Source organism: Grammomys surdaster, unplaced genomic scaffold (assembly GCF_004785775.1).
Source record: "Grammomys surdaster isolate TR1022 unplaced genomic scaffold, NIH_TR_1.0 280, whole genome shotgun sequence".
Classification (NCBI taxonomy): Eukaryota; Metazoa; Chordata; class Mammalia; order Rodentia; family Muridae; genus Grammomys; species Grammomys surdaster.
In genome coordinates this window covers 821,077-837,718 of record NW_021604721.1, presented here as the reverse complement: position 1 = coordinate 837,718, position 16,642 = coordinate 821,077, and the positions used below count along the sequence as shown (strand labels likewise).

The following is a 16,642-nucleotide window of genomic DNA, read 5'->3' as shown; positions in this document are numbered from 1 at the left end:
ACCCAGGGACCCTCCCCAACCACAGCAGCTCATCTAACAGTGCTGCTGCTCCTTGTTTGGTTTGGGATAAATAGTCTCTTAACCTTCTCACACAATAAAGCATGATCAGTGTACAAACAAAAGGATTTTTAAAAGTTTTCTCTGATGCATTTTATATGTTTTACATATTCAACATACATTGCACACTTATTTTAAAGGACTATCATTTCAAACTGAAAATTTTGAAATATAGTGACTACCTTTCCCTTTCTTCTCCAGTTTCATCCAAGACCCATGCATATGCAAAGGAAGCCTTGCCAGCCTTTTTAGCTTCTTGCTCATACTTATGCATAGTCCTTTTGTTTACATTACCCAGAAGATAAAGCATATGGCCCATCAGAGTACTTTTCCCAGCATCAACATGACCTAAGGAAAATTGATTCAGGGTTAATACTAGGTACATTTCAGATGTTCACATTGAGGCACTGCAACACTAATTCAACAGCTTGCATCAGTATTCAGTGTAATAAATACCTATTTTTATCAAGGTTAAAACACCTAAATGGGGGAGGGGGAAAGGACTGCACACATTATTTTAGGGAGGGCAAATTTTCCCATTTTTGGGGGAAATGCATCCCATTTTCAAAATGTTCACCAAATGAAACTGCCACAAGCCAAGTTTGATGATGCCCTCCTTGGTAACGTGGTACCATTTCACCCTGGGTGACTAGAATACATTATGATGCAATGCCTCTTTGTTTTAAGACTATGCTACTCCAAGAGGCTATGAGCCTCCTGACATGGTCCTGCTAACCCGGCAAAACAAAGGCATACCAATGACCACTAAGTTGAGGAGCTGCTTCCCGCCCTGCCGCTTCTCCAATTCTGCTTTCACGTCTATCTGCTGCCTCAGCTTGCCAGGCTTTCTCACTGGTGTTGGAGTGGAGCCCAGCTCTTCTGACGTTTGAACGGAGGAAGGTGGGAGAGCAGGTTTTGGAGTGCCAGTCTCAGGAACGTTAGGGGAAGCAATGCTCACATCATCACCAGGAGGTCCTTTGTGAGGAGCACGCACATTATGTCCATTTTCCTCAGAAGTTAAGCTGCAGAAAGACCAGAAAAACTGTCAGAAAGCCATTTCAGATGCTGTCCAACTGAGACAGAGGGCAGAGGTGTCTCTTCATAACCCCTTATATTCTGGGTCTCAGCCTGTCTGCCTCAGGTCTGTCAAGCTGGAAAAGAAAATCCACACAAATGAAGACTTGGAAGCTTAAGTGTCTACTAAGTCTGACAACTCAGGCTGGTGTGGTGCACACTGTCAGACACCAGTCAGCAAAGCTTCTGCATCCTATGAGGTAAACACTGCTGTTTTAAACTTTCAAATAGTTCTAAGATCTGAAAATGCCCATTCTGGGCCCAGGCCTACACCCACTGCTATGACTGAAAGAATAAATTTCAGACACTTTCTCATATAATTTTATAATCTTAATTATTTCTAAATCACCTTTCTAAAAGTGGGATCATCCATTTATAAATCTAAAGGATTTATCTTTTTGACTTGGGCATTTAGAAACTAATTAATACTTACAAGACTGAGTATATAATATCTGTCCTGCATTCAGTGTCTGAATCACTTCTACTCACTTGTGTCTAGAAGTATAGCTAAAATTCTCAGTGTTAGTAAAACAGAGTACTCTAAGCAATGAGTTACCTCTTACACATGTACATAGAGAGAAATGAATTGCCAGAGTATAGTTTACATTCTGTCATCCAAGTTCTAACTTTGTTTAGCTTCCATGATCAGTCAGAATCAAGTATGTATATTTGTGATGTTATGGCCAGGACTGGCTGTATACGCAATGGTACAGCCAAAAATAAATATTTGGATCAACTGGGCTTTCAAGAAAATTCAACACATTATGAATGTAATTCCTTAAATTCTTGGTAACTTTTTTCCCAGATATATATATGTGTGTGTGTGTGTGTGTGTGTGTGTGTGTGTGTGTGTGTAAGTCAAAGAACAGCTAAAGGGTGTTGCTGGTTCTCCCACCATACGGTTAGTAGGAATTACAGGCAGCAAGGCTTAGGATCAAACACAATTATCCCCTCCCTGGGCCATCTTCATGGTCCATTTTTTAGGTTCTAGAATTTTGAAAAAGTATAAATGTTATATGTTTTTCTCTGTTGCATTTCTTTGGAGTTGTTCTGAGACAGAATTTACTCAGTCATAGGCTGACCTGACACTCAGTACACAGTCAGCCTGTCTAGAATGGTGGCCAACCTGCCTCAGCTTCTAAAACACTGGCATTGCTGGGGTGTGCCTGCTAGGTCTGGCCTTCATACTTGACTTAATCTGAAAAGTAATTCGCTCATTTAAAAGTCACAAAAAGGTTGAATTCAAGTTAAACACCCTATATGGTTTAAATGTTTCATGTTCCACTTTTCAAGAACTATTTGTCTAGTATTACTTGTGTGTCCATGTCTGTCTGTCTGTCTGTCTGTCTGTATTTTAAAGGCTCATTATGTAGCCAAAGCTGGTCTAAAACTTAGGATCCCCTGCCACAACCTCTAGGGTATTAGGAATGCCACTGTGTAGAATGCCCAACTTCAGTATTATATATTGTCTGTTGTCAGACTACCAAAAAACTCCAGTAAATTATCTCTATGTTAAATGATAACTCAAACCATCTGATCTAAGAGGATTCTGTCAATCTGAAACACTGTTATATGTAGTATTGGTCTAAAAGCCAAAAAAAAAAAACCTAAGAATACATTATAATAATATGTAATATGCTAAATATTATGATTAACTTGTACACATATAGCAAATATTCAAGCACTCTGAAAGGCTGAGACTCCAGTATCTAGACATAGTGCTGAGACATGAAACTTGGAAGTATGAGTTTACTAGACCAGTCTAAGAAAGACAGCTAGGACATGGTGGCATATGCTACCTCAAGCACCAAAAAGAAACAAGTTATTGATGTTTAAAGCTATGAATTGTGCAAAGGTCAATAGAGCTTAGCATAGTTGGTCATTTAAATACTATTTGTTTTAGCAGAATTATGTATTCTGTGCTTTCCTTATAGACGGCATTAGGAATCAAGCCATGTAGAAACTCACCTCACACAGCTGAAACAGTGAGAGTGTTTCCTTGTTTCTATGGTTTGTTTGTTTGTTTGTTTGTTTGAGACTAAACCAGATAGGCCAAGACTTTATCCAGATTATGAATCCTACAAAGTATCCAATCTGTTCCAATCTTTTGTTGGACATTTCATACTCTAATGAGTTTTCCCATTGGGCCCTGTCAAATGTTGACTCAGAAACAAACAAAAAAAAAAAGGAAAGCTTTACTACTTTGCAAATGTATTTTAAAATAATCTGTATTTCCAAGGATTCTGATTAGTAGATATTTAACTGATGCCCAGTGATGAGCATGAACACACCGTCTTCATGATGCATCTAGCACTGTATTTGGGTTTTATAAAAGCTCTCCTGAACATGATCTTCTGCAGTTACTGTGCACTGAACCCTTCTCTCTCCTCATTTTATCCACTGATCACAGACTCTGTTAGAAGCTCTGTGTGTATTTCCAATACAATATATTACTTAAAGCTTATCTGCAAGCTGCTAAGACTTCGGAGACTCTCCACATGACTGTGGCACCCTTAAAGTAAGGGTTTTGTGTTTTAGTTATTTGTTCAATAAAAGTCTCCCTAGCTGGACATAGTGGTACATGCCGTTAATCCCAGGACTCAAGGTAGAGGCAGATGGATCTTTGTGAGCTCATGGCCAGCTTGGTATATGTAGTGAGTTCCACACCCTGTCTCAAACAAAACAACAGACTTCCATAACAGAATTAAATATAACTCAACACATTAAGGATAAAAAGGGTATTTGTATTAATTCAACTCTAATTATGAGAGAAAAGAACAACCTTTAAAGTTGAACTAGAACTTAAAATCATCTGACCAGGTTAAAGTCACATGACAAAGATTATCTCACGCATCACTAAACTAATCTGTACTGGAGGAATTTGTCTCCTAGACCTGACTTATTCCCACACTCAACTTGAAATCAAGTGGATAACGTCTTACTTTTAAGTCCAAACACTGAACTGGGAAACCATTCAGTGACAAGGGGACATATATTCCCATTACCACAGATTTTTATAAAAGGAGCAAAAAGTAATAAGTTCCTGAGACTGAATTTCATATGGCTAAAAATGAAAGTCATCCTTGTTAGTATTTGATGACTTTTTTCCTTTTATGCTTTGGTAAATGAAGTATACATACCTTATAAATAGCATTTTTTTTGTTTTCTTTTTTATAAGACAGAGACTCATGTAGCCTAGGCTGCTCCAGATCTCTAGGTAGCCGAGGATGACCCTGAGCACCTGTCCTCCAGTTTCTATCTCCCAAGTGCTTAATAGCAGGTTCATGTCACAAGCCCAGCAAGAGTGGTGTTTAGGAAATAAAAATTTTGAACAATTTTAAAGAGGCTAAGTATTAATATTTTATGAACTGAGATCCATGTCTGTGAGATCCATGTTCATCTGAGTTCAGATCCCCAGCACTCATGGACACAGCGGCCCGCTGTAATCTTGTTGCTGGGGTTGCAAGCACACAGACCCCAAGGCTCCCTAGCAGCAGTCTCGTCTACACAGTGAGACAGGGACTGAGAGCATACACAGCTCTTCAGAGGACCTAAGTTCAGTTCCCACACCAACCTAGGGCAGCTTACTCCAACTTACTCCTCTCGCCTCCACAGGTACCTGCATTCGTGTGCACATAACCCACACAGGCACATTTACACAAAGTTTAAAAAAAAAAGCACATTTTTAAAATATAAATAAGTGAAGAGCAAGCAAGGAAAGCACCCATTATCTCTGGCCATATGTTTACACTGGTAGTATATACAAACATATATGCAAACACACACACACACTATAACCACACACACAAATACATATACATACTACATCCGCACACATAAATTTGCAAACACATATAAACATTCTTACACTTACTGTAACACACAGGGTTACAAAAACTTCAAAGCAGTATTTTTAATTTTTTTCCCTTTAATATATGGGTACATTTATGTGCTCCAAGTGTGTGCAATGCCTGCAAAGACCAGAAGAGGGTGCCAGATCTCCTAGAACTGGAGTTACATATGGTTGTGAGCCACCATGTAGGTGCTGGGATTCGAACCTGAGTACTCTGCAAAAATAGCCAGTACGTGTGGTTAACAACTGAGCCATCTCTCTAACCGCAGAGCAGTATTTTAGTTACTGAGTCATACAAAGACAAGGCTAGAATCAAAATTAATTTCTCAGCCCTGTCTGTCTTTTGCTATACACAAAGTCCATGAGATAGTTAATTCCAGTGCTTTATTACGCAAAACTGAAAAGGATGCTCTAAGAGGCCATGGATGTTTTAAAAGGGGGAGGAGGCTTCAAAGTCTTACCCAGGCACTGCAAATCCCATGGTCTGCTTCTTCCCGGATATGGTCATTTTAGCAACTTTTGGCACAATTTCAGATTCACTCTGGGATGACCGAGATATAACTGATTTTCCTAATTAAGGAGTAAAATATAAAAGGACAATTAATTTCCAGAAACATATGGCAAATTATAAATTAGAGACTGTGATTAATTTACACAGAATTCATGTCTTATAAATATATCTTCTCTTTAAACAGTGAGCTAAAGACTCCTGTTCTGGGAAATCCCCAGCTGTCTGGACACCCCATGTTCAACCTCACCAGATCGCTTTCAAATTTTGAGCTGTTAAGTTTCAGTATTAAGAAACAAGGTAGTTTGTGCTCTGAGCCTTATACTGACATTCTACCTAGATCCTCTACCTACTTCTGTGACCACACCCTTTCACAACACTAAAACTGTCTGGTCAGTTAACAGATGGCTAAACTATTTTTGATCCCCTGAGATTTATCAACTGATGAACAAGTTGAAAGTCTGCTGAAATTTGCTGGAACATTTCCTGTGTTTTACTTGCATAGAACATTAGATACTATGATATCCATAAATACAGGAGACAAGGAAAGTGTAGAAAAATTAAAAGCATGAAGGATAAGCTATGAGCCAGAGTATGGGTGTGTGCACTGACTATACATGAGCAGAGTATGAGTGTGTGCACTGACTATACATGAGCAGAGTATGAGTGTGTGCACTGACTATAATGAGCAGAGTATGGGTGTGTGCACTGACTATACATGAGCAGAGTATGGGTGTGTGCACTGACTATACATGAGCAGAGTATGGGTGTGTGCACTGACTATACATGAGCAGAGTATGGGTGTATGTATTGTCTCTTTATACATAACTCTCTAGTTTTAAAAATTGATTTTCAAAGAGTACCAACAGGACTAGATTCACACAAAAACATGGAAACTACATGTTACACTAGTAAACACATGTACCAAAAGTGCCATGCCAATCAGGAAAGACAAATTAATGTACATAATTATGAAAAATGCTTACTATGTGTTCACTGTAGGCCAGGTTTGTTTGATAACACAAAGGTGAACAAGAAGAAAATGTGCTCACAGAGTTCAGCCAGGGAACATAAAATGCTTTTTAAATGTAAAGTTTAACTGTTGTCACTGCTCATATGTTCATATGTGTTCATATGTGTAAGATGTGATGGCAGCACATGTGAACTAGAAAGAACGTTCCTAGACACATGGGAGTTAGAGCCTGATACAATAAACCAACCAACCAACCAACCAGTCAGTCAATCAAGAATAAGGGCCTACAGCACAAACCAAAGCACACTCCAGAAGGTGGTCTGGCCACTGACTCTGTTGTAGGAGAAAGCTGTTCTGAGTACAGAAATTGTACCATGTGAAGCTGAAGATATCAAATACACAGGACCATTGGGCCACACACCAGCCCCTACTCCTGTTCTAGAAATGGACAGCACGGGGAAATGAGAGAAGATACAGTAACAACATGTGAAGACAACTGGCTGAGGATAAGGAAAACTATGATCTTATACATTCAGACACCAGACCTTTGGACAGCTTCAAGTGGCAAGTAGGCACTTCACCAAAGGCAGGCAAGGCTTGAACTGGAGGACACCTATCTTTGAGATCCATGAGCACGCGACTGTAAGAGTGTTGGGGTAACCCATTCCCCTAGGCACACACATTGTATCAAATGGCTGTGTAGGTGTGCCTTTGTATTTTCAACTGTTTGCTGTGCTAGCAGGATATTTGGTATTGTCCTTTCTTAGGCTGATTACCTGCTTTCTATATGAAAATGCGTGTCCTTCCTCACCTGCCCAAAAGAAGATTCTCCGAGACTAGCATGTTAAAAAGCAAGTAGCCAATTCCAGCCAAAAGGCAACAGTGAGCTGGATCAGGTATTGCTCTGCTGCTGATTGGCTCAGACTGGATGAGTAAGGGAGGGGCTCTGTAGAATAAAGAGCTGGTGGACAAGGCTGGGTTGGAAGGACCGGCAGTAGCATCAGCCTGGGCAGGGAGGACAGAAGCAAGAACATGAGAAAGGCAGGGAGGTAGAGCAGAGAGAGCCATGTGAAGAGACACAAGGGTGGAGATGTAAGCAGCTTTCATTAGATAGGCTACTTGAGAGATTGCCCAGCAAACAGGCCAACAGCCTTATACCATACAGACAACTCCGTGTCTTTATTAAAACCCAAGTGGGACTTCTACAGCCCTGCAATAGAAGAGCATTGAAAAGAGAGACAAAGGAACAAATCAGAGTGGTCCTATTACAAAGCCCTGAAAGTACTTTTCATTTAAGTGCACAGAAGACAGGGAGCCAGGGAGAGGTGACACCAAGAAAGGGAACAGAGGAGCCTGCAGCACCCCAGGACCCAAGGCTGCTGACCAATCAGGTGATAAGAGGCTTTAAACTCAGAACAAGGTGACCTTTAGATAAAGGTCACTGGTAGTTTACAAGAGCATTTAAAAGTGAAGGAAATAAAATCCAGAATGAACAAAACAGAAGCAGGAATATGTCCCTATCTTTTCATCTGTGACTAGGAAGTCACCATTGCTAACATCTTTCAAGTTTTAGTAATTCATCTGGAAGCAAAATCCAGCATGAAGTAACATGAGCCTTTATTTCAGACCGCTCCACTCCAGGGCAGAAGCAGCAATGAGCTTGAGTATAGAGTCTGTTTGTTACCCAACCATTGGCTGGCAGAGCCATGCTGTGTACATGTACTGCTTCTATAAACCCACAGGTTTGATATTCTGAATCCAATGTGGCCATAAGGACTTCAGATGAGGATCACAGGTGCACAGAGACTGACACTGCATGGCAGGGACGGGAAGTGGCAGACCCCTGAACAAGTGTCCAGGACCTCACCAGAAAGGAAACAGGGCTCACTGGACACACTGCCAACACTGATACATCTAAGAAGGCAGGAAGGGCAGGGGCCAAAGCATGGCAGACACCAAGGTGGGGCTGAAAGAGCTAATAGTGCAGAAAGCAGACATAGATGTCTGAGAACTAAATGATGAGACTTTCTCATGAATAACTTCTTTTGGGTTGGTTGTTTTATTTTAATATAATAGCTACTTTCCTGGTGAGACTGGAAAAAATGAGAATTAAGAATTTTTAATAACAAAAGAATAGTCTTATACATAAAGAGCAATGCAGCTGGGCATGGTGGCACATATTTTAATCCCAGCAGAGCCAGAAGGAGCTCTGAGTTCAAGGCCAACCTGCTCTACATTGTGAGTTCCATAATAGCCAGAGCTACCTAGAGACCCTGTTTCAAAAAACAAAATAAACAAACAAAACCCAGGTGCTCAGAAGCACAATGAGCAAGAGCCTGTAGCATTTGCCTTTCTGAGTCTGCTTTACCTCACTCAGTATAATCTTTCCTAGATCCATCATTTTTTTTTAACAGCTGAATAGTATTCCATTGTGAATATGTTAGACATTTTCACTGTCAGCCTGTTGAAGGACATGTAGATGTCTCTATTTCCTGACTATTGTGAAGAAGGTGGCTCTGAGCCTGGCCAAGCAAGGGTCTGGGGAGTGTGTGTTGAGTCCTCTGGGTGTGTGCCAAGAGTGGTATAGCTGCTGGATCATGTGGTTGAAGATTCTCCAGATTGATTCGTAGAGTGACTGCACCAATCGGCATTCCCAATAATGAACAATTATCCTCTCTCTCCACAGCCTCCCAGCAGGTGCTGTCTAGTCGTTTGCTCATCTTAGCTATTCTGAGTGGGATGAGACGGACCCTCAGAACTGTTTTAAATGGTACTTACATGCACAGCAAAAACAAGGTAGGTTGTATTTATATATATTTGTACATAGACATACACACATACATACACATGTACATAACAATTATAAATGGAAAGGAGCTTTCAACTGGGGGTACACTCAAATAGTTCAAAGGGCAGTAGCGGGGAGAGGCCAGAGCGAGGGGCACGGGGAAACTGATGTGATTCTACTTCAATTAAAAACACTTAAAAACAACAAAAAACAGGGGTATTAGGCCCTTTTTATACTTTGGTTATTAATAAGACATTAATAGAAAAGGCACTGACTGCTGTATGCAAGGTCAAGGCTCCACCCAGCAGGTGCCAGGACAAAGTAAAAACCTTAAGATATTATTGCCCTCTAAAAACTTAAGTGTTTAGAGACCAAGACCTCTAAGCTGGACACATGAAAAATGGAGACTATCAAATGAAGAGAAGGGCCTGTGGGTCAAGAAGGGAGTCAAAATGGATGTGAACTAGTTATTGTGAGGGGAAGGAAAATTGACTGAGAGGCTAAGTGGGTATCACCGCAAATGAAGCCAGATGAAAGTCCTGAACTTGTGATGCACCATCGTAGGGCATGATCTTCAAGACCGCAGAAGGCAGAAGACAACTGACAGCCAACGGCCAAAGTCTTTAGTGAGCAAAAACAGAAGCTATGAGGCTGTAAAGCGGACAACTGCACAAGAACCAGCAGAGGCCTAACACAGGCAAACGGAAACCGCCATGGAGAAGAGACAGAGGAAAGAGTTACAGCGACTGGGCAGGCAGGCAGGTCTTGAGCCTGAGGCTGAGAATGAAGTGAAACAAGTGGATACATCGCAGGAAACACTGGGGGCAGCGCTAGGGAGGGGTTGGCTTTTATGAGAAAAGCAATGTGTTCCCAGTGAGGAAAGGCTGGAGATGCATGGTGCGCCATGACAGTGATGACCATAGTGACTGTGGTGGTACTGTTGCTGCTCCTGTTGCTGATGGTGGTGAGGGTGATGACAATGGTTATGGTGGTGATGCTAAGTGATGGTGATGACGGTGCTGCTGCTGCTGCTGCAGCTGGTGATGGTGACTGTCTTGTGATGATATAGTAGTGGTGCATAAAGAGGGAGGAGACACCTGACTGGGTCAAACAAAAGGAGACAAAGTGGACGTGGACTTCTAAGAACAAGAAAAAGTACAGGATGAAAGTCTCACTCCGAGGCCCACAAGACTAACTCTAACTTCCCTTTAAGTTCATTTTTAGTACCTTCCAGTTTCATGAAAAACATCGATTGTTACATATTTATTATATTGAAATAATGTAATTTTTACTTGTCTTGTACGCATAGAGAAGTCAATGTGATGATCTTACGCTGTTTTCAGGGATGCAGCAAATATTACTTTGGTGTGTGTTTATACTAAAAGACTCAAGATGCAACATTTCAACTTTTTGATTAATTGAAAATAAACACAAAGATGCCAGTATTGTAGGCAAGAAAACTACTGAAAGCACAGCACTTGCCTTCCTGTTTTCCTTCTTTTTAAGCCAGATGATCCTTAAGAACGCTAACAAAACTACAGGTCACTCCTAAGTAAAAAAATGCAAATATGCACAAGATTTTGTTACTTCAAAGAGTTCACATTGTACAAAGTCATGCTCATTATTAGCACCAGGCTGGATGGGAAACAAATCCTACTGAGGTCAGAAAAATGCCAACAACTCAGTCACAGATACACATAAGCACTCATATGAACATACACATGGGGAGTGGTGTGGGGGGACTATCATATCCTTCCCAAGTAAATGGAAATCCATTCACTGTGAGCAATACATTTCCAGTAAATCTCTCAGTGCAGCAGCAGCAGTACCAGGTAGAGAACAGGCCTCGGTTTCCAAGCCCCACCCTTCCGCTAACTAGCACCTTGCACCTGTATATCTCTACTCTCAAATTCTTCTTGGTGGTCACAGGCTGCACCACTGGGGAATTAACCCTTCCTGTGACACAGCTTCCAGCTGCCCCTTCTCCTCAGCAATCTGGTGAAGTAAATGGTTCCCAGCTCAGTGGATCTATGTATAGATTACTTCCAAACACTAACAAGTTCCTCACTCCCAACAGGCTACTATGAGGTGAAAGTAAAACGTGTCAGTCATTCTAAAAGAGCATAAAGACAAATGCTCAAGTCATGCAAAATCTACCCAGCCTGCAATTCAGGGCCATGCAAAGGTGTGTATTCTAAAGACACACATTTAGTGGTCAGCACTGAGTCCCTAGCAGAGCAGGAAGAACTGCATATGTGTTCCATCCTTCATTACATCTAAGTTACTCACTTCATCAAATCTGGTTTTTTCATTTTACAGATATATAAGGACATACAAAAGTTAAATGATTTCACTATAATGACGGGGTCTACACCCTAAACAAATCACCTGCATGCCTACCCAGTTCACCTTCTTCAGGCTACAGTTCCATCTACAATAAAGCATTCTTAGAAAAGGGTATCTCCTGTCCCTTGTAGTTACCCTTCAACTGACGCTTCCTCCAGAACTGCCTGCTTCCTTCCTTGTGGGACCTAACCAAAGACACTTTCTCAGTGTATACTTTTGTAAAGGATGCGAAGGGCAACTATTGTGGCATCGTGTGAGTGTTACAGACACCTGGTGGATTAATGGTGGTTCTTCTCAAAAACATATAAACCACTCTGAGACACAAACTATAAAAATGTGAAATGGACATAATATATGTGATAAAAGTATGTACATAAGGCTTCACTTTTAATCTGGCCCAAAACTGGAGAGGGAGAAAGCACAATAGAACTAATAGAACTAAAACTCTATCGAACCAATTAACTTTTTAAAAAAAGATTTATTCATTCATTCATTTATTTATTTATTTATTATGCATACAGCACTTGGCCTAGATGTATGTCTGCCTGCCAGAAGAGGGCACCAGATCTCATTATCGATGGTTGTGAGACACCATGTGGTTGCTGGGAATTGAACTCAGGACTTCTGGAATAGCAGACAATGCTCTTAACCTCTGAGCCATCTCTCCAGACCCCATGAATCAATAAACTTTTAAGAAATATGTTTATGCATCTGGTCTTTGTCTCCCTCCCCCATAACACACACACACACACACACACTTACACACAGACAGCTTTGGAAGGACTTTTCCATTTACTAAATATAGAGTAAAATAAGTAGCATTAAATATTCTTAGAAATTACTAAAAACTGCTTAGAAATGGGAAGGTCAAATTAAGATGAGGTAAGAAAAAAACAATAGAAACTAAAAGTGATAACTGTGATTTACCCATGAAAATCCCATGTGTCAATGTCTTATAATTCCTTTACTTTCTCTACATTTTCAAGCTTCTGCCTTAGGATCTCACTTATACTCCATAGATACATAGTTTCTTCACAGCAGCTATCAACACTCAAGTCTCATATGAAAAGAAATCTAAAAATATGCAACCAGAAACTATATAGGGCACAACTCTTGTCACAACCAAAAAATTAATATCTATTTCAGAAATGCACGCATTTGTAAGAACACAAAAAGTGAGATTTCCAAATGAAGCTAAAAAATCAGATTTTCATTATAGAGATAGATAATCATTGAGTAGTATTTTAGCACAACTGTAATTTGAAAATCAAGTTTATCAATTATAGAATTCAATTTAGACATTTCTGTGCCCATTTAGTTTCTTCAGTTCTTAAATATAAGAAATACTAGAACAAACATGAACCGTGACACAAGACAGAAACTCAAAGTATGTTTATGTCCTCTTGAACCCAGTTTTAGTTGCTTAAGAATTATGCAATTATGTCTCTAGAACATATAACAAAGATAGTATAAACCTGGTAGCATAAATCCAGGGAGACTATGTCGAGGGAAAGTCAGTATGAGAGAATGAGCAGTAACATTTGTAAGTTAGGAACAATGACAGGAAACCTGAACCTACAGCTATCAATCGAGACTTTCTATACAATAGCCAGAGTAAATTAAAATCAGGGAATGCCACTAGAATAGCTCAATAAATTAAGAGAATCAGAACTACTCCAAGCAGGAAGGATGCATTTATAGGTCTGTTTTACACAGTAGCCAATAAGAAGTGAGCATATAAATACAGAAATATACAACCAGCCGGTCCTTTCCTGACAGCTCTTTCAATGTTCTGATATTCTGCTGAAGGAATGAAGGCAGAGGGAAGTATAAGTGTGACTTCTTTGAACTTGTTTCCTCTTACAGAGAAATATTTCAGGGTAAAATCTATTCTGGACTTGTCAAATTCTCAGAAGCAGGATTCTTCAATGTTACTGACACTATTGAGTGTGATCATTTGGTGCTGTGAACAGACTGTCCTCAGCATTAGCAGATATTTGGCAACATTGCCCAAATCTCTCCAGACGGTGAAACAGAATTCCTTCAGTGGAGAACCACAGCTATTTAGAGTAATTAGCAAAGGAATTAAGTGCACAGCACATACATTATACAAAACCACTTCCCCCTAAACCAGCAGTTCTAGTAATCTTTTCCTATCTGCCAACCATGAAACTTCAGACATTTACTACTGACTCTTTTCTTCAATTTTTTTTTTCTATCCAACTAACACCACTTCCTTTACTTTTCATCTAATGAACACCACTCAGATTTGTTCCTTACTTTTAACTACTGAGGACCAGATGTCTGTAGTGTCTGATGGTGTTCTATCTTCTATCCCTTATTCAACAAACCATCTCTTTCCTTTGTCACCAGAGTCTTTTACCCTCATGTTCAAACTAAAATATATTGTCTCCATACAAGGAAAAAACAAAACAAAAACTGACTATTACACACAGGCCTTTGAAACATGGCCCCAATTTATCTTTCAAAACCCATCTCTATCTTGCTACTCCTTTCTGTAGACTGGGGTTCTTTGACATCAAGAGCATCAACAATCTGTTTCCTCATCTACGTAGCAATGGCTCATACCATGTCTACATTCTATAAAAATGTCCTAACTTTCATGAAAACTATAGTTTTTTTATTGTTTCAAGATTCATGAACATGAAATCAAGGAAGCCAATTTCTACATTCAATAGAGATTCGCTGATCCTATGAAGTAAAAACTACAAAACTGTCTCCCTTAGGTGACAAGGAATAGAACACAGTACATATAAACTACATGCACTTTTGCTACCCCATCAGAATACCAATAGTCTGCCCCATGTCAAGGACTCCAACCAGTCTCTTGGAGGTTATCTCTGTGCCTAATTTTCTTATCAATAAAATAGTATGTAGTCTATATAGTGAGCATTTCTGAGGAACTGAAAGAATCCAGATACGTGCAGTACCTTGGCAAGTTGACTACCAACAGAAAGGACGCAGTCAGAATTATAGACACTGGCAGTAAGTCACACATAATGGAAAGAAGAAAAACTCCAAGTGTATGACATTGTGGTACGGACTGGATAAAAACAGATCAAAGAGTAAGACCATGATTCTAATACAAAAGGAACTCGGTAAAAGGAGGAAGACAGTTAACAGAGGGGGATCAGGAAGCATGACAGCAGTCCACGGGGGAACCCCACCTAAACACATGATGCCACCAACAGCTTATCTCACTAGACTCTACTTGCACACTGGGTGTTTCAGAGCCTTGCAGGTTAAATTATGACATCATCCTGACACCAGCAACACAAGCAGGGACAGTAGTCTGCAGAAAATCATTCTGAGGGATGTGTCTGACGCCAAGATAAACAAGACAAAAAAAAGTAGCAAAGTTAAGAAAGCTCTGAGAGATGGGCGAGCATGTGGCATGCAGGAAAACAGGAACCTCAGGAGCTGCTAAGACTCTAACCAGACGCACTATTAGAATATGGGGTGAACTGAGTATTGGGAAGGGAAAATCATGAAAACAGGAACCTGTGACTGCTGAGACTCTAGTCAGACACATTAATAGACGGTGGTAATGACTAATCAACATGCTGGTAATGAAGACAGAAGCATGAGCTGACAGGCTGACTCCACATAAAACACCAGATTATAAGGCTACAGAGCAGAATTAGGACACAAGCTATTAAACTCTTAAATCACTAAGACCCATACAGCTAATACAAGGTGAAAGGCAAGGAAGCAGCCAAGTAAAGGATGCTCAGTAGTACACACTTTCCTTGCAGATCAACTGAGGAACAACTCCTTAAATGGAAATGAGTTTCACATATCATGAACTTTGATGTGGTCAAAACTAACCTTTTATAGATAAATATTAGATGTCTACTCAAGATCACACAGGTGACTAAGGTGACCATTGACCTTTGCTCATTTTCTCCAGTTTTTTTTCAAGGCACCTTCTCTCTGGTCCCACTGCGTCCTGATTGCCCTTCCTCAAATGACGGACATGTGTTCACACGACAACTGAATCAGGACCATTCTAAAGTAAAAACCTTTGAGTCATGTACATCTCGAAAATGAAAATGTGTTGCCCATATTTCGATTCTGTGAGTTTACTGAGGCAGATCATGAATTGCTGAGATACTTCTGAAAAGGTAATACTAAAGTCAATCCTTCTGCTAGGCAGAGTGGCCTTTAAATCCAGCACTGGGGAGGCAGAGGTAGTGAGTTCTAGGACAGCCTGGTCTACAAAGCAAGTTTAAGGGCATCCAGGCTAATAATACCTGGGCAGTCTTCTGTTCATGCTGATTTTTAGGAGGTTGGAAAGAGGCATTCAGATCTAAGGCATTCAGATCATTCCAACGAGATGCTGTCAATTTTAAACCACAGATTAAAAAAAAGCAAAAGCTATCTGAGTAACTTATAAGTTAAATTTGAAAAGCCTTTACTATGTATCTTTGTGGTATATGTTTATGTGCGTGCACACACACACACATGCAGGCACACGTGCACACATTCTATATGTACTATACAGTACAAAATATTAAAAAATAGAATGTGTCTTACTTTTCAAACTAGCTTATACTAGTTCCAGTTACTTTTTAAAAAAAAAAAATCCTACACAATATACAGTCCAGTAAATGAAATATCCTAGGCATTCAAGTGTTTAATGAAACTGTATAATTTCGTATATGGAATGAAGCACAAACTCTAACCTAGTGGCTGTCACACTGGGAGATGTAGACGGACTGAATAACACACATAAGAAGATGCTTACATGGGGGAACTGCAAGCACGAGGACCCAAGTCTAGGTCCTAAGCACCCATGTAAAGGCCAGTTATGGCCACCCATGTTTTTAATCTGTGTTTGAGGTTATAGATGGGGCATCCTGGAGAAGCACTGACCAGCCAGTGAAGAGCATCCTAGGTTCAAAGAGGAATCCCTCTCAAAATACAAGGTGGAACGTCCACCTCTGGCCTCCACATGTGTACACAAGTACATCTGCACACACACAAATCACACACACAAATCACACACACAAATCACACACA

At 40.2% G+C, this 16,642-nt stretch overlaps 1 protein-coding gene across 2 annotated transcripts in view; it reads right to left on the bottom strand.

Moving 5' to 3' along the window:
* The window catches only part of Hbs1l (HBS1 like translational GTPase), a 71,716-nt gene that overhangs the window by 26,356 nt on the left and 28,718 nt on the right, over positions 1-16,642 (bottom strand). For both annotated transcript variants that reach the window (XM_028777339.1, XM_028777342.1), the window contains 3 exons: positions 5,446-5,554; positions 814-1,079; positions 240-405 (listed from right to left, as the gene is read on the bottom strand). In XM_028777339.1, the coding sequence (XP_028633172.1) occupies positions 240-405; positions 814-1,079; positions 5,446-5,554 (541 nt within the window). The remainder of the gene's footprint in view (positions 1-239; positions 406-813; positions 1,080-5,445; positions 5,555-16,642) is intronic.